General features: G+C 44.5%; 1 protein-coding gene across 2 annotated transcripts in view; it reads left to right on the top strand.

The window, feature by feature from the left end:
- Positions 1–2,851: 2,851 nt before the first annotated feature.
- NPR3 (natriuretic peptide receptor 3) overlaps positions 2,852–24,796 on the top strand; it is a 42,182-nt gene continuing 20,237 nt past the window's right edge. For both annotated transcript variants that reach the window (XM_005488785.4, XM_005488784.4), the window contains exons 1-3: positions 2,852–3,853; positions 8,462–8,584; positions 12,415–12,581. In XM_005488785.4, the coding sequence (XP_005488842.1) occupies positions 3,154–3,853; positions 8,462–8,584; positions 12,415–12,581 (990 nt within the window). In that variant the 5' untranslated portion in view covers positions 2,852–3,153. The remainder of the gene's footprint in view (positions 3,854–8,461; positions 8,585–12,414; positions 12,582–24,796) is intronic.

Here is a 24,796-nt window from a genome sequence, read left to right as displayed (position 1 = left end):
TATATATATATATATATATATATGTACATATGTACATCTATGTTTTATGTGCATTTTTGTGACCTTGTGGCTCTTATAGCTCCACAGAAGTTGGTGTCACAAGGAAAAAATAAATTCACATTACCATGTTGTTTTTTTACATAACAGACCTATATAAAGGTAAGGTCACAGAACACAAAAAGAGACACAAGATACATCATGATTTAGAAATTCTTTAGGTGCATTCCAAAAGAGTATAGATTCCTTAAAATAAGAAGATAATAGACCTTGCAAAACAGGGAAGGAGTTTGCAAGTCTCAGCGCCTGGGTATATTTGCAGTATAGGCGATGCTAAAGCATTTCATCTTTTCAGCCTGTAGGTGGGACTGTGTTTTCAGCGAACCCATCCGTGAAAAAAATTCTGAATTGGCATCAGGCAGCTCAGACTGCTGCTAATGCTAGCTGGAGCGAGTCAAGTGATTCTTGACTTATGTTTGAGTTATTTCTGGGGAGAAAATAGCTTGTGTCCGAAATTACTTTAGTCCTTAATGGGCTATTCTGAAATCTCTCTTCTCACTGCAGTCTGTGGGCACTCTGCCTGCTACAAATCTGCAACTGCAGGATTTGTTCCTATTAAAAAGCATTTATGTAGCAGAAAAAAATAATGTCTGTGGAGAAATGTTGAATTTATAGCCATGGAAAATACTGTAAGTGAACTGATGATGGTGTAGTAAGTGACATTTTGAATTGGGATTAATAAGTAAATTCTCATATATAATTTCTTGGCTCAGAAAAGTAAAAGTCCATCACAGGCTGGGATTCTTTTTTACAAAAACACTTAGGGCAAAGAGGAACAAAAATGTTTATAGCATTCTAGGCCCACAGAGACACTGACTCCCATAACACTGAATGCAATTACTCAGGTAAGCAAGAGCCACATAATGTGGGCCAAATGTTTTTATGAAAATACTGAAATTGGACTCTGATGCTACTACTGCTACACAGTACTGGCTAGATGCCTTTTGTTTCTTGATTTGCCTCATGCTGGCCCTGCTTCTCCCACTCTGATTCATTCCCAGCAATACTCTACCTCACAAGGAGCAGCCCGTGTAAAGGGGCAGCAGCCCTGTGATTTATGGGGTTACTATCTCTTCTATTGTGTTTACACAGCTTATGCTCAAATATGATGGCTAGGAGAGTATGGAGCTCACATGTAAAAGGTCTTTTTCATGTAAAATGTAAAAGATATTCTGCTGGGGGAAGAAGGAAATCAAGAGAGATCCGACCAGATTTTGGTGCTGTAAACACATCTGTTGGGTCACCATAAAGCAATGACTACAAAGGTCAGCATTTCAAAATGTGTCTTAAGAAAATGTTTTTGCAAGCTTTGTGGTAAAGATGGCTGGTGTGTTGTATATTGTAACATTCTGCTTAATCTCCTCTATGTTATATGGAGTCATTTACAACAAAAAATGCCTGACATAACTTACAGCACAGGAACACACAAAACCAGCTTCTCCAGGGTGGATGTTTATGTAATCTTCAAGAACACTCTGAAGTTTGATTCAGTAATCAAATAAAACTACGAGAGGCACATTTCTCAGAGACACTACCCATCTTTGAATTTCTGAGCTTCTTTATTTTACCGAGCCTTGTTAGATAAATGTTGATGATTATTTCTGTACATCGTTATCTGCTGTTTTCATTCCACTTCTCCGTTGTAATTGCACAAGCGCTTTGAGCTCTCTTTATTTAATTGAGGCATCTTAAAGGTGAGCAGATGGTCACCACAGGAGTGCAGGTTTCCCATTCACAGCCTGCACAGCAAAGGCAGCAACAAAAGTTAAGTTTACACATACTGCCCTGACAACGACCTCTGTGCTGAACTAAACAAACCCCTTCTGTAAAGCCAGGAGCAGTTCTCTCCCCTTTCAAACACAAACCTGGCACTCTCTAGCAACTGTAAAACATCAAAATGTACAGCCCTGCTCTGGCTTTCAGGATGCATGCTGGTACAGGCACACAGAGCTCCACAGAGCACCATCCTTTAGGCTGTTGCAGTCAAAAAGCATCAGGTGCTCCAAAGCCTCTCACAAAACATCTTGCACATTTCACATCACTTTATTTCAGAAAAGGCTAACAAAAACTGAAACATAGCAGTTTTAAGCCAGTAAGTAGAACTCAACGGGGATGCTCCTAGGACTAGGCAGTGTTGTCACAGTAATTCCAAAAGTTCTCTTATTCCCAGTAAAATAATCTCAGACCTCTCCTTCCCTGATGTTAACCTACGTTGCTTGGGTCATTTCTCTCCACACAGTGGGAAATGGCAAAACCCAGCATCCGGACCTCCCCCCTTCTAGGCACGGGGGGCTCAGAAAGATCCCAAAGGGGCACAGGCAGGGGCCACAGATCCACTGTCAGCTTCCCCGTAGGCTTTTGGTGTGCACGGGCACCTTTCCGGGTGAGGAGATGGGAGCAGGGCAGCCCCGCTTGTGCCCTGCCGAGCATCCCCTGGTGCTGATGCTGCAACCCCTCCTTCCCCAGATCCCCCAGCCCTGCCGAGCGCCGAGCCCCTGAGCCCTCGGGGTGCCTCAAAAGCCTTCCTCAAGCAGTAAAGGACGGCTTAAGCGGTCTGTAACAACCCCCAAATAATATTTAAGAAAAAAATGGAAGCGCAATGGGCTCCTTTACTCCCCCGCGGGGGGACTCGCTGGGCAAGGCAGGGCAGCGGCCGGGCAGGAAGGCAGGCGAACACACACACGAGTGTTGGATGCGTGCGATAAGGGCACCCCCCGCGCGGCCGCGGAGGTGTGCGGGGCGGGGGGGCCGCAGGGAGGAGCGGCCGGGCCGGCTCCTCCCTGCGCACAAACCCGGCCGCGCCGCGCCCGCCGTGCGGAGAGAGACGCTGCTGCTGCTCCCGCGCTACTTAAGCGGGGAGCCCGGCAGCCCCGCGGGGGCATCGTGGTCATAGTCATAGTCGTCCGTCTATAAGAGAACGAGAAAAGCAGAGCCGAGATGCTCCGTCCGTGACCCGCCAGCGGGGTGGGGAGGGGCAGGTTGTGAATCCGCCAAACACCTGAGAAATAAAGCACGACCGAACAATTTCGAGGCGGGCGGGGAAGGGGGGGGCGAAAAGTTTGCCGGAGCTCGGGCGTCTGCGGGGGGGCGGGCGCGATGCCGCCCTGGCTGCTCGGCAGCCTCTGCTGCGTGCTGGCGGCGCGGGCGGCTCTGGGCGGCGGCTCCTGGGGCGAGAAGGAGGAGGAGAAGCTGATCCGGGTGCTGGTGCTGCTGCCGCGGGACGACGCCTACCTCTTCTCGCTGGGGCGGGTGCGGCCGGCCATCGAGTACGCGGTGCGGAGCCTGCGGGAGAGCGGCGCGGGGCTGCCGCCCGGCTACGCCTTCCAGCTCACCTACGAGGACTCGGCGTGCGGCAACCGCGCCCTGTTCAGCCTGGTGGACATGGTGGCCCTGCAGCGCCGCCGCCCCGACCTGCTGCTGGGGCCGGTGTGCGAGTACGCGGCGGCGCCGGTGGCGCGGCTGGCCGCTCACTGGGACGTGCCGATGCTGTCGGCGGGCGCGCTGGCCGCCGGCTTCGGCGCCAAGGGCGGCGAGTACTCGCACCTCACCCGCGTCGCGCCCGCCTACGCCAAGATGGGAGAGATGCTGCTGGCCCTTTTCCGCCACCACCAGTGGAACCGGGCCACGCTGCTCTACAGCGACAGCAACCCCGAGCGCAGCTGCTACTTCGCCATGGAGGGCGTCCATGTGGTCTTCCAGGAGGAGGCTTTCCACATGGCCGTGCACAGCTTCGACGAGACCAGCCGGCACCTCGACATCGACGACGTGGTGCGCGCCCTCCAGACGGGCGAGAGGGGTGAGTGGCGGCGGAGCGCCCCGCAGGGCTCCTCCCGGCGTTCGGTGGCGGCTGGGGCGGTGGGAATGCCGCGGAGGGAACGACCTGCAGGAGGGGAAGAGTCACGGCTCGACCCGCCCGTGGGGAAACCGCTGCGGTGCTGCGACGGCAGCCCGGGGCCAGGCATCCTCCGACGGACGGGAACAGCAGCCCGGAGTGAAAACTCTGCCCTCAGAGGTAGAGTTTTGCCTCCCGGCGGCGTAAAGCGCGGTTTGCCCTAGGGGACCACCTTAGGAGGGCTTTGTGGCGCGGTGAGAAATCAGCTTTCTGCTGGCGGTCTGGTTTACCCAACATTATCCACGTCGGCAGAGCAGCAAATCTGTTGCTTGCTCTCTCAGATTTCTTGCAGTGACACTGTCTAAGTTCAGGGGCTAAACGAAGATGTTTTCCTCTCACCCCGCTGTGCCTGGCAGAGGGAGACCTTTTCACGACTTCTGCCATTGGGAGCCCCGTCAAGTACTTCATAAATAATAGATGCATTATGGGGAAATGGCAATTTCAGGGGATGTGTGCATGCGAAACACCTGAGTGCATGCTGTGATATTGTCACCAACAGTTAGCAAGAGACCGTGGAGATAAATGTCTTGTAAAACATCTGGGACAGTCATGTCTGGGCTGGATGAACTGACTTTGCATCATGGAGCAGCAAAGCAAAGTGCTTTGGAACGTGCAGTTTTGTGGTTAGATGTGCTTTAAAGCTAGCAATGGGTGGATGTATGGGTTTATCAGAAACAGTTTTCCTGTTAGAGGGTTTTGACAGCCACAGGCTTCCCCAGTAAGTAATGCAAAAAGAAAATATGTATTCCAGGAGTGAACTGGAGGGTGAAGTTAAAGTCTTTAGGTATTTTCCAAGAAAGCCGTGGATGTACAAAGCCCTTTGTACAATTCTTACATATCTTGCTGCAGAGTGTTAAAATAGCATCACAATTGGACAGATAAAGATCATGCTGTGTGTGGCAGGCAGAACTGGTATTACGGTACTGTAGGCTGTGGATGGAGGAGCCTTGCACTGCTGATGTTGTGCTGCTGTGAAATCATTAACGTGCAGGAGTGTGTGAGATAACTGAGCTCCACCAGTACAGGGCTTTTAATTCCCTGTTCACTGAAGCAGGTGCTTTAAATAGAGCTTTCCTTTTGAGTATCATTTGGGAAAATGTAATGAATGGAGAGAAATAAATGTGTCAGTGCTGGAGGAAACCACAGTGTGGGGAAAGATGCTTGTCAAGTGTGTGTGTGTGGCTTTCCTGACGCTGAGAGCATTACAGCATGCTTACAGCAGGAAAAGACAAGTGTTCACCCCAGCCCCACTGTTCACACCATGCTGACAGTCAGGGAAGAGGGCTTGCTTTCAGCCTGGTCTGAAATGCTGTGCTGAGCTGAGACATTTGATTTTTCACAATTCTTGCAACTTGCAAAGGACTGAACAGAAGCAGCCCTCTTCTTTCTGCCCATTGTGCCCTGTGGGGTCCCTCCTTCCGTCTCACCTCTTTGTTTGTTCTCTGACTCCTGCCACTCAGGTGGGGCTCTCCAGCTTCCACTTGTGCCTTTCTGATCCTAAAAACTGGCTGCAGGACTCACCTGGCAGATTCCTTTAGCCCTGCTGCTCATGGCATCTTTCAGGTTGCCACAATATTTTAAGAGTTCTGTGCCATGTGGAGGGTGCACCAGATGAGGTCTGAAGATCAGTCAAAGCCTTTATTTGTTCTGGGTACTCACTGGAGATCCCCCCAGCAGGACAGCAGGACTTGTGGGCAGCAGCACACTGTCCAGAGCACTTTCTAGAAGTATTTTTGCTTGGTTGGTTTTTAATGGCTCCTGTGTCACTCACACCTGCTGTGGCACTGTCCTTGGCTCTAAGTCCTCACCTTCTCTAGCTTTCAAAGGCTGCTGCTGTTTGGGGTCCCACCTGATTGGTCAGCCTTCACTGAACTCCCTGACTGGGAGTGGGCTTTTGAGCAGATACAGGATTCTTGGGAGTGGGCTTTTGAGCAGATACAGGATTCTTGCTCGAATCTCTCCCAGAGCTGGGACAGAATGTGCCCCACAGCTGTCCTGTGGGCAGCAGGACAGAGACTGGCCCTGGGGGTGAGGCTGTTGCTGGCTGGGGGTTTGCACTGGCCTCTCAGATGCCTGGGAGGAAGAGACACACTCAGTCACTCACCCCACGTAGCAGGGACTGCCTGTTCAGTCCCTGCAGCCTTGTGCAATGACTGAAGTCTTGGAGCCACAAAAATAATGATGAAAGTATTATAAGTTTAGTGCTTGTCTACAATTTGTTTGATTAGTAGTTCAGCCTTCCTTACAGCTCAGGTAAGCCTGCTGCAGAGTTCATGTTGTAGGCTCAGTTTTACTGAAAGGTTCACAAATGCAGGCTTGTGCTTAATCTATAAGCACGTAGTCCAAGGGATGTGTGTAGCAAAGGGAACACTTATTCCTTTAAACTGGAATGAAACTCTAAAGTATTTTCAGGATGAGTCAATAATCCTAGTCAATAAATTCAGCATTTTAATATTAGAATCACTGTGGTCTGTATGTATTATGGTGGAGGGAGGATATTTTGTATGGCTTTGCACATACATGTTTGTACGTATACAATGGTAAGGTACAGGTGCAGATTAAACACATAATTTGCATTTTTGGAAGATTGTGAGAAACATACCCATAGCTTATTTGCTTCAGAATCTTGAAATATGTAATCTTTGCTTTCCTGCTGGGTTAGAAACCCCTTCCAAACAGTTAATGTTACTTCCCTTACATTCCTTTAGAGGCTTACAAAATACGATTTAATGTATGTTAAAGTAGTTCACCACACACTCTCTTTCTTTTATTCCTTTTTCTCAATGTCTTTTATTGGTGTTGTGGGAATCCCTTTGATTCCATCTACAGATTACAGTTTTATGATAGAAGTGAATTACAAAGGCAGAGTCAAGGAAGAATTGGGAGGGCAGCAAGGAAACATTTCAAAAGGAAATCTCTCACCTATACTGAAATTAAGAACAGTGAGACAAATTCATTCCTGATGTGCATATGGAAAATATTTGGTCCAATTTTTATTGCAAGAATTTTTTTTTCTTGTTCGTTTTCCTTCATGCTAATATACTTCACAATGATCATGAAATATGTCTTGCTCTGTTGCTCTGGAAATTATTATATTACTCTGCCATCATCAGTAGGACAGAGCTATGCATGGTATAATTCTCCTGAAGTGTGGGGTTTTACTGAATATGACTCACTCCAGCAGCACATCTGGAGGTTTATGCCTGTGGTGGCATCCAACCAGAAAGGCGATGGGAGAAGATTCATTGTGTGCGAAAAGATTTGGCCTGTTTGGCGTTTTCATTTCTTATAATAGAAAACACTTCCACCCAGAAGAGCCCAATGTGGTTTTGATTCATTTTTATTCTTGGGTTGAAAATATTTGCGTACATTATTGCAGCTTTTGAGTCCTGCCATGCGTGACGGCGTTCTTGGAAACGTGCGTGCATTTGGTTTTGAATCACCCTTCTGACAGGATCTCTTATGTCTCTGCTTTAGGATACACTCCTGAAGCACACTCTGATAAAACACTTTGCTCCTCCCTCTGATATCAGGATCTTCATACCTGTAGTCTTGTAAACCATGTAAAAGCTTGTAGTGTTACTTGCTCAGTGTGGGAGTTTTCTCCCCGATGTTGAAGACCTCACCTGTTGGGATTCTCCTTTGCTTTTGCAGGAGGAAGAAATAGCAAGGGCAGTGGTCCCCCTGCCCAGCAGATGTGGGAAGACACCTGGCAACCACAATCATCACAGTGAGGGTGACGGTTCCCTCACAGGGGCACACCTGTGGGCTTGTGGATCTCATCGTAGCAGCAGAGCCTCTGCTTAGCTATTCACCCATGATAAATGGGGCTCTGTGGTGTTTGTACCCACCTTTAATCTTCATGCTTATAAAATGGTGCTTGGTTTTTCCATTTATTAACGTTAAGCATCCCATCAGAGGTGGTTGTCTAGGCTTATTGCATGGTCTCTGGAGAGGAAGTAGTGTTCTGGAAAGACTAATACCACTGTCCCTGCTGCACAGGTGCTGCTCTCCCTGAAGTGCAGAGGCAGCAAAATCTAGGTCAGGTACCTAAATATTAGGTAGCTGAGGTGTAGGCAAGTTCAGTCTACATCAAACTGTTCAATGGAATGGAAATAGAAATGGAAAGTCATGGTATTTCCATCTTCATCTTATGTCTGCTTAGAAATAACAACAGAAGCTTGTGATTGTGGTCTAATCTACAAATACATGTAGGTAAAGGAATTTGGAGCCAGAACTCACAACATTCTGCAGGGGTAAAAACCCAGATCACACAGAGGATCTATTTAATGATCTTCAGAGGAGACAAGGGAAGAGGAAGCCTTTCTGTATTCACTACCTGTCTTGTCAGCTCTTTAGGAAATCAGCTTTGTTTGCAATCTGTGTTTTCATGTTTGTTGCAAAACTGTGAGGACAGCTGGGGTCAGTGTCTCTGGCAGCATTCTTGCTTCACATGCTGTTCTCTGAAGTTCTTGAGCTGCTTCTTATCTATATTTCTCATTTTTTTCCCAGTTGTAATCATGTGTGCCAGCGGTGACACTATCAGGAACATCATGTTGGCTGCTCATCGGCAAGGAATGACCAATGGGGACTATGCTTTCTTCAATATTGAACTCTTCAACAGCTCATCATATGGTAATGTTTTTCTTGCCCAAGTGTGTTGCAAAGTCTTTTGTAAGTGTGGTAGTATTTTTAGATTTGTTAGCCTCAAAACACGCAGCACTGAGTCCCAGAAAACGCCACTGTCTCTCCCTGTTGTTGCAGTTATCTTCCACTTGGCCCATAGTGCTGCAGGAAATAAAACAGACCTGGTGGCTATAGTTGCTCTGGGTGGGTAGAAAGATGCCAAATATGCTACAGGGATTACTTTTGGGGAAGTAGCACCAGGCAGAGACATTGATTGTGATGTGGGTACCCCGTTCTCCAGCTCAGGTCTGGGTAACTTTCACCATCCCCAGCCTTGAGACTGCCAGCTCTCAGGGCAGGGGCATTCCTGGCAGCCTGCTGACCAGGGGGTTGGAAGGAGTAATTAGCAACAGCCACCATTCTGGGCAGCTGCAAAATTTGGGCCTCCACAAATCACCTCTGTGCTGGGACACTTACACATCTAATTTATTTATCTTTTGATCACAGACTCTGTCTGCAAAAATATTCAGCCATGCTGTGTTAAAGGGAAAGCTCTGGATGGGACACAGGCAGTCCAAATTTTCTAAAGCAGAGTGAATAAAAGTGGCTGTTTAGACCCATAAGTAAAACTAAAATATGATTTCAAAAAGCAAATTAAATGTATTTTCTTTTTAAAATATATCTAATATACCTGTATGCCAAAATATAATTATAACTGCATGTTACACCAGTGCATGGCAGGGACTATACCTGCTCTCAGCTGGTGCAGCTGTCTCACCTAAATTCAAAGTATTATTGGAGCTATGTGTCTGCTGAGATCAAACATCAGGTGGCTGAAGCTAGGACAGGTTTTGTTGAAGTATAATGTGGCTCTTGATAGGAGCAGATTCTTCTGCAGATGTAGAGAAAATAATTTCCTCTGCACAGACTGCTTTAACTAATCCGCTACAATAACAAATTAATTTCAAGGTAAAAACCAAATGGAAGCTGAGAAAAAAGGCAAAGTGTGGGGGTTTTCTTTCTTAAAGCTGCAAAGGCTGACCAACAGAAACAACTCAATTTAAAAAAGGATGATTTTTTAAAATTAATCTGTTAACTGGAAGTTCTTTTGCATGAGCTTTCTGTTACTCATCTACTACCCCTGAGATTATTTCACAGTAAAGGGCGCTGTGTGACACACTGTATAATGACGGTATGTAACTGTACAAATTCAGGGATCTAGATATGTACAGAAGTACAGATTCTGCTACATACATCAAGATTAGCTAAAGAATGCCAAATTTTGCCAGGTAAGAGGTAAATCACTCAGATATCTAAAACATGAAGTTGTTGATCAAGATCAAAGCCATTGTGGGAGCCTCATTACCACCCTCCTTTGCATCACAGGTAGTCCAGTCTTCTTGAAGCTTTTCTGAGGGATAAAAAATGTCTGGCTTCTGATGTAGTGTAGTTAGAATGTGGCATTTCCTGACATTTGTTTTAAACCAATTTTCTGCTTTTGGATGTGTTTCCCATGTAGTGGGAAATTATTGTGCATCAGAAGTTGACTTTTGCACAGATGGTCATTGCATGTGAAAAGCAAACACAAGAGAAATGTAGAGAAGTTCTCCCAAAAATCCTTGTTCCCAGTGCCTGGAGATAGTAGGTTTTGTATTTCATAAAACCTAAGGGTGGGTGTGATTGGGCAATTGGCACTGTCTCTGTGTTCAGATGACTTTATTGCAGTTCGTTGTTGCCCTCTGTTCTGAATATTTCTAATTTTTCAGAAGACCAGGCTTATTAAATGCCAAGACTGCAATAGTTGTACACAAGTATTGTAACAAGATGACCTCCCACAAAATACTCCATGAAGGAATTTAAATATATAAATTATTCTAGGAACGCTGTTATGCAAGTGAACCTTCCCAGTCCCAGTGTTGGGATTTAAAGAAGGAACACCTCTAGTGTCCAGGACAGAAAGTTACATTCTACTAGCTCTACCATTTTTTTTTTAAATATTTTTTTTATGTCTGTAATCTCATGCTTTTTAGCTATGTCCACTTGCAAATGCAAAGCTGTGGCTAAGCCCTCTGTGCTGTAGTCTCTGATGCACTCCTTGAATGAAGCACCTCCAAAATGCAGGTGCCCAGCTGGGGCAGAAGCTGTTCAGCTTTGAGGCATCTGCAAGGCTTGTACTCTCTTTTGGGAAGGTAGCAAGATGTGCTTGCTTACAGCTGCCAGATGTGCATTTCCTTTCCTTTGGAAGCAGTGAAGAGGTCAGGTGCAGGCACTGCAGGGGAGAGTGGCCAAACCAGGCAGTGGGATGTGAGTTGCTCTCCAGTCTCTCCACTGGGTGTGATGAATATGGTTCTGTGTAAGTGATTTTGACCTTGTATTGGGAAATAAATCCCTCAAGCAAGGCATGTGTATCTAGAGCTCCTTCCTAAAAAAATATTACATCACTTTAAAAAAAACCCAAAGTTCCTGCTGTGTCTAAAGATTACAGTCCTAGGTGGTGCTGGGCTGTGGTAAATAAGGCTTAACTAGGGTGGACAGGAGATGTAGGAGAGGTGCTGCTGTGTCTCCTGCCTTGTGCCAGCACTGACAGGAGCAGTCCTGGACCCAAAAACTGCAGGAGAAAGGGTTTATCCCCAGAGAAGTGCAGGGCCTCCACTCCTTCCCTTGTGCTCCCTGAGGAAGCAGAGCAAATCTCCAGTTAAGTCCCAGCAGCAGTGCTGGGAGGACAAAAAGCAAGCTGTGTGTACCTTCTTCATGTCCAAGAGTTTGTTCCTGCAGCTGTGTGATGCAGCTGGGAAGCACCGTGGGATTTTTACCTGTACTCCATCTCCCTTATCATCCCTACAACTTGCTTCTCCTTGTCCAATGACAATATGGTCCTCAACACAAGCAAAATAACCACATCCTCTCTGATTTCAGGTTCCTGTGCGCCTCCAGGTCACCTTGGGAATTTAGCATTAGTTTTGTCTTGGCTCATTTAGCTGTAATGGGGTTTGTTGCTGTTGTTCAAAAAATAAAGGCTGTCTAGCTTTTAATTACTTGTAAACATTTAAAGGCTCACTGCTTAGGTTCCCTCTAGCCTTTTTTAGTTATCATTAACATCAAATAGCACAAAACCTGCTCCAGAACAACATGAATCTTTCCACTGACCTCCAGAGGTTTTGGATCAGGATCTCAGGGCCTGCTAAGGCCAGGGTATGTTTGTAAGAAGGACTTCTTTCCTAATAAACAACCAATCTGCTATCCTGCTTTTTAAAAATGTGGTTTCTTTACTGGTGGTCTGAGTTAAATTGTTCCCTTGCTGTGACACAAAACACGTGTAAATACAGTGTAGGCGCAGGATTCCATTTTATTTCTATGTATTGGTTTCCCATTAAAAGCAGGGCTGCTCTGGCAGCCATGGCACACATGGTTTTGTCCTTGACCACAGTGGGAGAGCTGCACCATCTGCCTCCCATTCGGGGTGATGATCATGCCCTTGGCTTTGCTGGTGCCTTTCTGACTGTCCAAGAGGAGTGACGTGTAACAAAAACTTTGTGCGTGAATCCTCCCTCAAATTCTTCTCACTTAAATCTCTCTGCATTTGGGATCTGGCATTTGTGTTTGGCTCCAAGATGCCATCTCACACTTAGGATTTATTCCACTCTTAAAATAAGCAAAAACAGCATGGGAGTGATGTTGTCCTTTGGTGTGCACATTCACTTCTTAGTTATTCCTTGCACATCTTGAGGAAGGGTCTGTTCTCCTGTGTACTTTACCATCTCTCCAATGATCCGAAAAGGATGGAAAAAGGAATCCCATAATGGTACCTAGTTTGGAAATATGCTTGTTTCCCTCTTTAGGAAATGGCTCTTGGAGAAGAGGAGACAAGCATGACCTTGAAGCCAAGAAAGCATACTCATACCTCCAAACTGTCACTCTGCTGAGGACTGTGAAGCCTGAGTTTGAGAAGTTTTCCCTGGAGGTGAAAAGTTCTGTTCAGAAGCAAGGTCTTCACGAAGATGACTATGTAAGTACTTGATGACAGTCTTCAGATCATAGCATCTTGAAAAACATGGTCCTAATTAAAGCAGAAGTGGCAGAGAGACCTTACCAGGACAGAATCACCTGGTCTCGGTTGCAAAAGTGTGCTGTTGCACATATAATTATTTTTTTGGTGGATAATGCAAATTACAAGGATAGGCTTGGTCTAGGTGCACTGTATCTGCACCAGCATCCACGACCAATTGTCCTGTGCTCATCTCTTAGTTCATCAGCAGAAAGGTTGGGCAAGGGCAGGTGTCTCTCACTCTACTCCTAATAAGTCTTCTTAACAGGCAAAGAAATAGAGCCTTCTTTTTTGTTTCCTCCCAATAATTAAATTTTTTTTTAGAATCCAGTCTCAGAAAGTTACACTATCTGTATTGCATACAATGAAGTCATTCCTGATGAGAATGGGTGAGAAAAGTGGTATTATTTCTCAAAAAAGAATATTTAAGTAGTTGCTGTTTTTATTTTGAACTGTCTAGAATATCAATGGTCCTTAAAGCAAGTTGCTTTAAGCCTTGGGGAACGCCAGTGTCTTCCAGAGGTGGACCTGGGAAACTATGCCTTTTTTTAACCTCTCAAAATGTAGGAGGAAAGCACCTTTGAAAATTGCTTTTGAGCTAGTGCTGAGCTAATGCTAAATTAGTTCATTAGGCATTTTCATAGAAAAGTCATCTGTGGAAGCTGTTTAGGATGTACCTGCAGGGATTTCTGCATGCTGATACAAGTACTTCCCAGACAGTCAGCCTTCTCCATGGGGCAGTGTCAGCTTTCCAAATACTCTTATAAAGAAAAGTGGTCAGTCCTTAGCTGCAGGAAATGAGAGCCTGAAACTCAAGAAAGCAACACAAACCCTTCATTTTCTAGCTTTCACTTAGGCTTCCATCTCATCCCTTTGCTTTAATCATTGTGTCCATCTTTAGTTCATCATCTTGTCCTTGAATGTTATGTTAGAGAATGAATAACCTTTCCTGCGGTTTATTGTATAACTTTGGCTACCTTTAGAAGATTTGTGCTTCTTGGAACTTTAATGTATTTCATTTCAATATTTTACCTAAAATGTTGAATTTGAATCAGAACAGTGGTTTATATTATTCCTGTGATACTTTCAAAAACTAGACTTTTTTGTTGGCATGTTTTGTCTTGGGTTAGTAGAGAAAAAAACCCTCGCCTCACAGTTTCAAGGTGATGCTCTGAAGAACCTGCTAAATGAGTTCTGAAGAAGGCCATGAGACTTTAATTTGTGTTGTTGCTCCCTTTTCTCTCCATGTGTCCTTTTACAGATTTCACTTAGCAAGCTATGTCTTTGAAAACCTGCTATGTGCCTTTGGTTGTGGTTGGTGAGAAATGGGATTTCAAATACTTTACATCCATTCATCTGCAGTGTTGTGGTTTTGTTTTAGTCTGGGCAGTGTGATATCTCCCCAAATAAGAAAAGCCCTGAACTGCTGAGAGCTCAGGCTGCTGTCTGTGGGCAGTTTGGAGGCAGGCAAAAGGATGCTTTTCTCTTCTTTGGCATGGGGACCCACTGCAAACCCTGCATAGTTACAAGCCCTGTTCTGGGCATTTATTCTGTCAACCAGAACTGGATCTAAGGGAGAGCAAATTCACCTCTGGCAGCATGGGGGAGATTTTGCAGGCTGCTGTGTTTGCTGGGGACGCTCCCTCGGCTGCACACGCACTGCCAAAGTCCCCTGTTGTCATTCCTCACTGCATGGCTCCTGTGTGTGCTGTCACTGCTCCTGGCTGTGCTGGGCCAGCAATGGGGGCTGGCTCCCCACCACCTCATCCTTGATCACCTTCTGCCTCTCCCTGTGTCCCATTTCCAGCTGTGATCCAGGGTCCTTCACCTTGTTCCAAGCATTCCTTCACAAAAACCTTGAGCCTTTGCTAGGGCCAGGCAAGCTGCATAGGCCTCCTCCTGCTGCTGCTGCTTCCCCTACTCCTCTTCCTGTTCTTCCTCTCCCATTTGGCTTTCTTCTTGCTTCCCTGTCTGTTCTTGATGGGACACAGAGAGCATCTTGTGATCTGTGTACACCTACCACAGGATCCTGCCATCTGAAACATCAGCCCTTGGCTCACTGGCTGCCTCCATGGTGGAGGCCTCTGGCATCTGCAGCTCTCTGAGAGGAGATACAGGTCATGGCTATGGCTGAAGGAGGTTTGGTTCCAAATGCAAGTATCCTGCTATTAGATGGATGCTTAAATAAAATAGACCTCAGCAGAGCCTCCTCTACCTGAGTTTTCACAGCCTTCTAACAATGGTAAAATAAAATGTCTCTAAGAGAGTTAGTTTCTGGGTGAGTATAGCAAAAAAACCTCATAGTTGTGTTCCTTCATTAACAGTGTGTGAACTTTAACTTTCTGGTTTGCTCTGCATCATTTATGATGAATTATACATTTCCCCACTTTAGACAGTGGAAAAGACATGCATCATATTCCCTTAACTGATTGTCCTGCTACCCTATTCAGAGGAGAAACATTTTGGGGCAGCTTTCAGGATTAAGAAAGAAAAAGCATTCTGAAGACTAGTGGGGAAAAACAAAAAAGCTAGACTGAAGGCCAGTTCCTTCCCCTCTGAAAAATTTCTGGGTAGTGGGCACCCATTAAGTGTGCTTTCTTTGTCAACATGGGAAAAAAGTGTCCTGGGTATGCATTAGGCAAAGCTGTGTCCTCCAAGGGAAGGTTGGGAAGGAAAAGTCCTTGAGCTGAGTGGGTGGGAAGCGACAGAGATGAATGTTGCTCTGCTGGATTCTGCTCCTGAAAGCAAAAACTATGTAGAAAGATAATCAATAGTACAGCCCATCTCAAGTCATATCCACGGGTGTTGAAATATAGTCCTCATTCTTTTCTGCAAGCTGTGTCCCAAGAGGAGATGCTTGGGGAGGTTTGGATTTGAAGCATTCACTGTGTCTGCTTTTCTGTGTGGATTTTTCCAATGTCATGGGAAAATGGGGCCCCAGGCCTATGGTCTAAATTATCTCACAGTGACCCTAACTCAAACAAAAATCATTAGTGCTGCCATTTTGTCCTGGCCTCTTGCCAGCACTAATCCTAAAGGCATTATTATCTACCAAAAAAGAATATAGTAAAAATGGAAAATAAGCAGATGACAGAAGGAAAGATAAGGGAGACAGAAAGGGCAAAGTCCTAAAGCAGCAGCTGTCCCACTGCCAGATGCAGAACACATATGGCCCTTGGAGGAGTAAGGTCAAAGAGTGTTGGCTGTCTTCATCTCCAGCTGTGAGATGACACAGAAAAGAGAAAAACGTGTTTTGGGTACGTCTTTCCCAGCTCAGAAGTTTCTAGGGTTTCTGCATGAGTGTTATGCTCTGGAAATGGGGAAGGTGGGAGAACCCATGCCTTATGAGGGAGCACGAAAGTGTGGAAAAAACAACACTCCGGGAATCTTTCTTGTGAAGAAAGAAACTTCCTTAGTCACCTTTTAATTAGGCAGCATTGAAAGCAAGAGTGGCAGAGAGGTTCTGAGAAAGCATCTTGGAGATATTTGGGTTGCACAGTGTGGGGCAATGGTGATGTTCCCTGTCTGCAGTGTCCCACTGCAGCAGCCCCTGAATCTATTAGGAAATATTGTTAGTTTGCTTGTTCACTAGTCTGAGTCTGAAAGCAGTTACTGTTATGTTAATATAACCCAAAGAACTGTGGGCTGAAGCAATAAATCTGCTCAGCCATCATTCAGCATTCAAGTGTCTCATGTTTTTTCAAGAAACATCCTGTAGTTTTGTAGAAAGTCTGACCATTTTATTCTGTGCCTACCTGAAGATCAGCTTCTCTGATAAGAAAAAAAGGAGGAAAATTTTCAAAAATCCAATCAAATTGGGGTTTCAAGTATGCAGTAGAATTGCTTTGATGCTTTTATAACAAATGGTGGCAGTTTTCTTTCTTTTGTAATGTTAATGCCTTAACGAGACATTAACTGCAGGGAGTCCTGTTCTCTATAAACCAACTAACATCCTTGGTTTAATTGCAAAATACAGGGCAAGCTCTGCTTGCAGACCTATAGCCTAGTTGAGGCAGACAGCAGTGGGAATTGCATGCAATTACTTGAAGGAAGAATTTAAAACTGTCTCTAAAGGGGTGTGTGAATAATTCCCAACACATACTGTAGTTAAAAATGTTTATGAATAAACAGTGTTCCAGTTGAAATATATGCATAAGCCATTTTTATTAAATAATACTGAACACTTAATGAATTGGTGGTAGGGTGCAGTTTGGAAGTTCTTAATGCACCTTCTGTTCCTGACTCAGGCCTAGGATTCAATAAATGCTTTTTTTATGTCCAACCCAGTATTCTGAGCTCAGATGAGTTTACAGCCAGGAATATTTGCTCTTCTGAGGTTACAGACCACCCATGGCTTGTTTTTCTTCTCATTTAAAAGCTGAAAATGCAACTAATTAAACAAATATTTCTGCTGTGTTAACTACATGACAGCATTGTTCACAAGGTGGATGCATGGGTTTATTTCCTACCCACAGCCTTTTTCACCCTGAAAATGAGCACTGGGAGAAGGGAACTGGAGCCTGATTTGCCAGTAAAGTTACCTCCATGAAAGAATGAGCTGTGTAGATTAATTAGATCAGCAAGATGCTACTCCCTAATAGAAAGGGGAGCTCTGTTTTATTTAACATTTTCAGCCCTCTGAAAGGAGAAAAGGTGCACTCTAGAGCAACATTTTTAGGTCCAACAGTTAACTACAAAAGCTTCATGGGAGGTAGCTGTGCTCGTAAAGTTTATCATCTCATCCATAACATCCATGCCAGACTCTTCCCTGTGTGTATTCCTTACGTCAGCCTTTTAATTAGGATTGCACACCAGCTAAGATAAGGCTAGGAGAAGTGAGCAATTCAGTCTTGTAGCTATGATGCTGAAAATGTAACTTATTCAGCAATGTCCTTCTCACTTGTCTTTTCCAGGCACAGGCAGGCGAGATTAATGCCAGGCAGTCTTTTGTGTCTTCTGACTGCATAAGGATGGGAGAGAGTTTCGAGGAGATTTAAGGGAGAGGGGGGGGGTAAAAAAGAACCCCCAAACCCTGCCAGGGAATAATTTGTTCAAATGAATGGTTCTATTCAGCTGCTGGAGTGCTTTGCTAATTGTGTTCGAAAGAATAAAAGCAAACCACAAGCTGCTTTCAGCAGCCGGAAAAAATGGTTTCACATGCCAGCTTATTAACAAGATGAATTCTATTAGTAAAACATATTTAGGATTTTCATGGCCAGCCCTTCACCCCTTGGCATTAATGAGAGTGTCTTTATTTTCTGTAGGAAAATAGGAGTGCTGACCTGTGGACTGCTAAATTTGGTGAATACAGCAGACACTTTTACACTTTTTTCCCCTGAAGTTAATGCTTTCTCAGTGTATGAAAGAGCAGTGTCATCCACGTCAGGGTATTAGGCAAAACTACAGTGTAATATAAAGTTATTTGCCAGTAACAGATGTCATAAAAGACAGTAAAAGAAAGAAATTATTCTTCTCTCTTCCAGTGGATTTGTTTAGTTTTTCTAGCCTATCTAAGCATATTTTTGAAGCTGTCTTAAACCATCGGAGGAGATAGTGTAAAACTGTGTATCTAGAAATAGCAACATCTGAACTTTTTTGTAATGTAAAAGTTTAGAGTTGATCTTCATGGTTATGTTGTATATTTTCTATAGCCACATGTTTTTAACTTGAATTTCACTGATATTCACATTCCACTTTACTAAACAGGCACTCAGAAATTTATGGGTAAGGCGCTCTTTGAAGTACTTGCTAGAAATATACTTTATTTTTCACTAATAAAGTGTGAAAAATATGTCCTCCTGCAAAATTCAAAAGCTGTTTCTGGTTTTAGTGCTTCTCTATGCTGTTTGCATTGCAAGCAAACCAAAGGCTGATTTGTCCCATTAAGATATTGTTTTATTGTAATTTTGAAAGGTTTTTGACATTGGTGTAGAATGGCTGGGCTCTGAAATGTTTGAATGAAGGAAAAGGTGGACGATCTCATTTTGTATAAAATGTCACATGAAAAATGAAATACCTTTGCCTAACAGACTTTTTAGCAGTCACCTTTTTTTTTTTTTTGTGAGTCTTATTCTCTGGGTATCTCATGAAAATATCACTGAATTGGGAGTTTCCTTATTTACTGAAAGAATATTCAGCTCAACGAGGCATGAAGAGGAGGTTTGGGTGAGTCTGTCCCACGTCAGGATGGTGTTGCAGCCAGCAGCAGGGTCCTGGCAGGCAGCTGGGAGCTGTTTTGCTCTTGCTGGATGGCTGGTGTGATGCTCCAGCCTCAGCAGCTTGGGTGCTGTGGAGGGTTCATCTCACCTGTGCTGGTACCTTCACACTCTGGTTGCACAGATGGGGTTTAGAGTCCTGTGTTTGATTTCTGTCTGGGCCTAGCAGTTTAACCAGAAGGTTTGATGATGAGAGTGGCTGGAGGTGTGGGGAAGGAGCCATGCTTTGTTTCTTTTAGAGATGTAAAGGAAGAACAATTATTCAAGGCAAGAAAAGTGAATTCCTTGTTTGAGAACACCAGGGCAGAGCTGTTGCTGTCTCCAGACTGAGGTGGGCCAGGAAAGTTTTCTTGCACTCATCTGGGGCATTGGTATGGTGTAGGTGATCCTGAATGACATCAGGGCAGGGTCTAACTTTGTGATATTCACAAGTGACAAGTCTTCTAAGAAACCAGTGTAAGTGGCAATCATTAACACCTCAAGTCTGACATCTGCTGCCGTGTCAGCACAGTCATTTCCTATGGCTGAGTGCTTGAGGTTAAGGTGAACCTAGCTCTGGGAAAGGCTCATTCTCCAGAGGGAAAAATACCTTTTAACAGAAGGGCAGGCCAGTCCCGTGGGTGAGTCAGGTCACCCTGGTGTGTGAAGGTTGGCAGAACCAAGACAGGCAGCAGGGCTTGGGTGTGCTCCACTCTGTTGGGCTGTAAGAAAAGGCCAGTGTACAGTGTGCCAGCTCTGATTTTTTTATTATTTTTTTCTGGGGGATATTTAGCAATTTTGCTGATGCAGAGGGGGTAATGTAGTCATCCTGTGAGAATGGGCTGTGTGAATTGAGGCAGTGGTGTTCTCATGCATGCAAGGAAGCATAGGAACCTGCAGGAGGATGCCCAAAACTTTCCTTTCCTCTTTAGCAGATACGTTTTTCATTAGGAAGAGAAGTCAGGGACAAAAATGAGAAGATCAAGCTCATTCTGCAAAGGATGAATATATCAAAGCGTATTGAGAAGACAAGGAGTGCCTCTGTCCCAGAGCAAATGGATAAGAGGGGCATGAGAAGGGGCATGGGCAATGGGAGGAGGGTAGGTGAGGACATCATTTGCTCTGTGGCTGGGAACAAGGTGGCATTCACTGAGCAGGACACTGACATTTGATGGGAAATGCATGTGTACAATGCATCCAGTGGCCCATCAGCCTGCAGACTGCAAAATACTTCAGAGAAGAAAACCAAGGAGGATCTCAGGGATCAGACAGTCAATATGGATGCAAGGAGCTACAAGAGTGAGTTTTTAGTTTCTTGGAGTGGCTGCAAATCCTCATATTTAGAGGTATTAACTACCATGCTGCTGCTGAAGAGTGGGAGGAAGGTTCCAGCTGCATACCTGAAACACATACTGCCTGCTGACAGGTACACACAAATATCTGCTGAGATAGCTGCTGTGCCCCTCCTGTGCTAATGGGATCCTCACAGGGATGCCAGCAAAGGGGTGGTTAATCAGCCAGCTGAACACCTTTCATCAGATATTCACTATCTGAAAGAAAATAACAAAACCAAATAGTTAAATTTTAAATTATTTGGAATGGAAGCATGACTAATAGCAGCCTGAGGGTTTGCATTAGTTCCATGCCATTAAAGTTTACAAGTTCATATGCCCATTTAGCCTGGTATTTAATAAAAGGATCATTTGTCATGGCAACCACAGCCTCAGGTGGGCTCTCTTAGCAAATAATTTACTCCCAGCCCAGAGGTCCCCCAGGTTTTGGCAGGTCCTACCTTTCCCCAGCACCTGGATTTCAGTTCCAGGAGTGCCTCTGCCTCAGGATGCCCTGCAGACAGGGCAGGGGAAAGGTGCAATTCAGATTCTCTGAAAGCAGAGATTGGACCTGAAGTTCTCTTGTGAGAACTCAGTAACAGGAGGCCCAGGGCTTTTAGATGAAAGGAGCAGGGAATTTAAAAGGACTAGTGCCCTGTGAGGTTTGTGAAGGCCTTACTGCAAGTTCATGCAGTGGAAAGTTTTTATCTGCTTGGGTGAGAATAAGGGGGTCACATCATCCCTCATTCTCCACCTCCTCTGCTGGCAAGGGTGAGGATGCTGTTCTTATGGATCCTGGTTTTGTGTGCCTAATTTTTGCCTGGTCCTGAATAAAGATCTTAGCTTACTAATCCCAGCTCCAAGCATACTTTTGAGCTAAGCACCACTTTTGGCTGTGTCTAAATCACTTGTGTTCCTCCAGCCCTAAGACTGTAAAGCAAATGCTCTGCTGGGTAATCTTCCTGCTGCAAAGGTCCTTTTCATCAGATGTGTTTTTACCCCATCCAAGATTTTACCAGCCCACCAGCTAGTATAGCATGGGTAAATTTAGTTTGAATGTATGAGTTGTCTCCAAAGTGATTCAGTGATTCCTCTGAGTTTTGCATGAGGACTGATGTGACCTTGAGAGCTTGTAATACAATAAATAAAATATGTCTGTGATTTTTGTGCTTTGGTGATAATTTTAGTAAACCAGAACCCAAAACAATTGCATGTTGCACAAGGATAAACATTTAACAAAAAAAGTCCTTCCTGTTTGTACTATCCCTGGATTAATTTAAACCAATTTAACTTACTTTAGAAAGTGGAACTGATTTTTTCATATGAGTGACCGTCACCCTGAAAACTGAGATGTTTCTGCTTGTAAAACATTCTTGCCTGCTGACATCAAAAACTTAATATCTAATGAAAGGATGGGGGTGGTGGTTTTTTTTGCTGCAAAGTGTTTATCTGCAATTAAAATGTTCCAACTTAAATGCCAACTTAAAATGTTAGCATTCGTTACAACTGTGTAACAGATTATCAGACTACCAATGGGGATTCTTAGAAAAATCTATTTAAAACAAGCATATTTTAGTTTCTGTATGTCTGTGTGTTTCCAGCTGAGAAGAATAATTTCTTTAGTATCTCTTGTGTTTCACCACTATGACTAGATGTGTAATTTCTGGAGATAGTTTTGGAACTCATCATGTGAATGGCCACATAGTTTGTTAGAAGGCAGGAAATCCTAAAAAAGTAGGAAGGTTAATTTTATAAATGACAGCGGCACCGTCTATGGTTAAATCTGTTCAGTGTTCAGGCAGTCACAGTACAGTGCTATGTGCTAGAGATCCTTTGCATTAGCTGTTTATCTGATGTTAGAGATGCAGTATAAACATGGGATATTTCACCTTAGCTGCAGGAGCACAGAAATGTGTTCTGTGATTCTATCCTTTTCCTTGATGTATGACCTGGGGCCCTTTGGAGCTAAATTATTAAGGTAATAGTATTTGTGTAAATCATACATAGAGGAGAAATTCCTCTAAAATGATTGTTCTGTAGGTAGGTGAGTTCTGGTACAAAACATTTCTGCTCCTTAGATACATCAGCTGCACCCTTTAAGGGCAAGATTAGGAGGGGATGCAGGAGCCAAAACCACAGAGGGGTAAAGTGGCTGGGAGCAGTTTGCAAAAGGCATCAGTCCACACAATGGACAGAGCCAGAAATAAATCACACATGGGTTTCCAGGGGGAAGATCTGGTCTGGAGGAGCATCCTCTTCCTGGAGCAGGGCAGTTCTCAGCTCAGCCTGCCCCTGTTTGGCCATGTCTGGGGAGGGTCTGAGCCCCCAGTGCTGTAGGATGCAGCTGCAGCCCCTTGGTGTGACCTGACTGTCTGCCTAGCTGACAGTTCCTCTTTCTGTGTTCAGTGGAAGGAGCTCATTTTGGCTGTAGCTCGCAATCTCTGCCCAGCCCGTTAGCAGCAAGCACTGGGGGTTTACAGCCATTTTTTAAATAACCATAGGAGGGTGTTGCAAGCAGTAAACAGAGAATGGGCAGCTTTTGCAGGCAGTGGGGTGGAAGGTTTTCTCCACACCTTTGTATCTCAGTTGCCACTGTAGCCTGATGTGTTTTAGCTGATATTTCACAGTGCAGCTGCCCTGTAGTCTGGGACTGAATAGATTTTTGCTCCAGTTCACCACTGAGACAATAGAGCAACTTGTGGCTGCCCCAGCCAGATGATTGTGGGTAAATTTATTAGTTATTCAGGAATGGGGCATTAAAAAAAAACAAGAAGAAAGCTTGAAGAATGAGATGAGATGAGATACAATAGCAAAGAAGATGGCTTTGTGGTTAGTTTTCTTTCCATAGCAAGAAAATTACTTTCAGTGACAAATACCCTTAACTCTCTGGATTTGGATGCCTTTTTTAAGGCATCACAGATTTTAATCACAGATACTCCTGTAAATTGTTAATTTATTTTCTTCTTGTTAATTTTTTTTATTTCAGCAGACCTTTTCTTGGAACAAAGGGCTGGCTTCTGGTCCACAATTGGCTTTAAAGTGGATTGGAGTTTGTCCCTAGAGGTACTTCAGTCCTGTTGAAATAAGCATTCCTCTTATTCCAACAGGACTGAACAAAGGCAGCAGTAGTTTGCCTGGAGTGCACATCAGCTCGTGTACCAGCTGAACAGTGCAGGCAGGCAGAGGCATGGTCTCACCCTCAAAGAAATGAGCTTAATTGCAGCACAGCATCTTTGTGTCCAAATCAAACAGGAGGTGCAGAAAAAAGCAGGGGTCTCAATGCACATCTCATCTCTCAAATGGTGCATGCAGGCTCTTCCATGGTGGAGATGGGTGATGAGCTGCAAGGCAATGCTTGTGCCCAGGACTCTCTAAACCTGGGCTTCAGTTGCAAATTCCTCATGCCAGGGACACATTGCTTGGTGTGCAGAGTGCTTGGGTGGGGCACACACTCCATCTCCTCTGCTCTCAGCATCACTGCTGCTCCAGGGAATGCTAAATTATTAAGGTGAATAGTATGTGTCAAGGAGATGAACACAAGCAGCCAGCCTTGTTGGAAGAAGCCTCCTTTAAGGGAAGTGAGGTCTTGTTTGACTGCAGTGCTGAATTTTTAAGCTGTAAATTTAGAGTGGAGTATAATCCTCAGCCTGCAGAATCCCACTAATCAAGCCCTGGTGTCATGTTCTTGAGGAGGTGCCCATTTATGTTTTTATAGAGACTGGATATCAGTGAATAGAGTGTGAGTGTCTCTTTGGCTACAGCTGTGTTGCCCAGAATTTGGTATAATGCCATATATTTCTTTTTTGGTTTTAAATTAAATATTGTGGAAATGGCTTTTACAGAAGAAAGCATGTATTTCTGTTTTTGTTTTTCCTTTTTCTTGCTGTTTGTTTGAAGCATTATGGTCCAGTAGGGGTGCAGTATGGTTGCCCAAGCAAACAGCCTGTATTTTTAGTCTTAGGCATCTAAACGTACAGATTTGATTAACTGTCTTTTAGCTGTATTTTCCTTTCCAGTTCCTGGTTTTTTTCCCCAGGGGTGCATCCCTGTCTGCAGGCCCCCAGGATATGTTGTCTATGACAGCTGATTATTGGTGTACCCCGTGGCTTTGCATTTGGTGTGCTTGGGAGTCCTTGAGATCCCAGTCCCAGTGCATGTTTGCATTGCCCAGCTGTTATCCATAGATGTTATTCAGGAGCTCCGTGAGTTTCTGTTGCATAATCGAATGAAGAAATCCTGTGAGGATCTGAGATGGGTGGTGGGTTAGTGAAAACTTGGATAATCTGTTGGGGCGGTAGCATGCAGAATGATTTGTGGTAGTGTTATGGCAGTAGGACTAATACATTACTGCAAAGCTGAAGCTAGACATGAGCTGGAACCACACATGGTTTGGAATGCACTTCACCTTTCCTCAGGAAATGATCAGGTGTAAGAATATTCTTCCCACAGCTTCACATTCTCAATTTACATGTCAGTTCCACCCAGAGTTCCTCACTGGGATTACCTGAACTAGAAGTCTAACACAAAATCAATGTGTAATAATGATATTTTATCTTTAAAAAAAATTAAACACGAATCATTTCTATATTTTGATCATCTGTTGTATGGGAATCATGAGCACCTTGTTCTGGATTTGTGCTGCTCAGAGCAA

This window comes from Zonotrichia albicollis, chromosome Z (assembly GCF_047830755.1).
Source record: "Zonotrichia albicollis isolate bZonAlb1 chromosome Z, bZonAlb1.hap1, whole genome shotgun sequence".
NCBI classification, from domain to species: Eukaryota; Metazoa; Chordata; class Aves; order Passeriformes; family Passerellidae; genus Zonotrichia; species Zonotrichia albicollis.
This window is presented reverse-complemented; position numbering and strand designations above follow the sequence as displayed.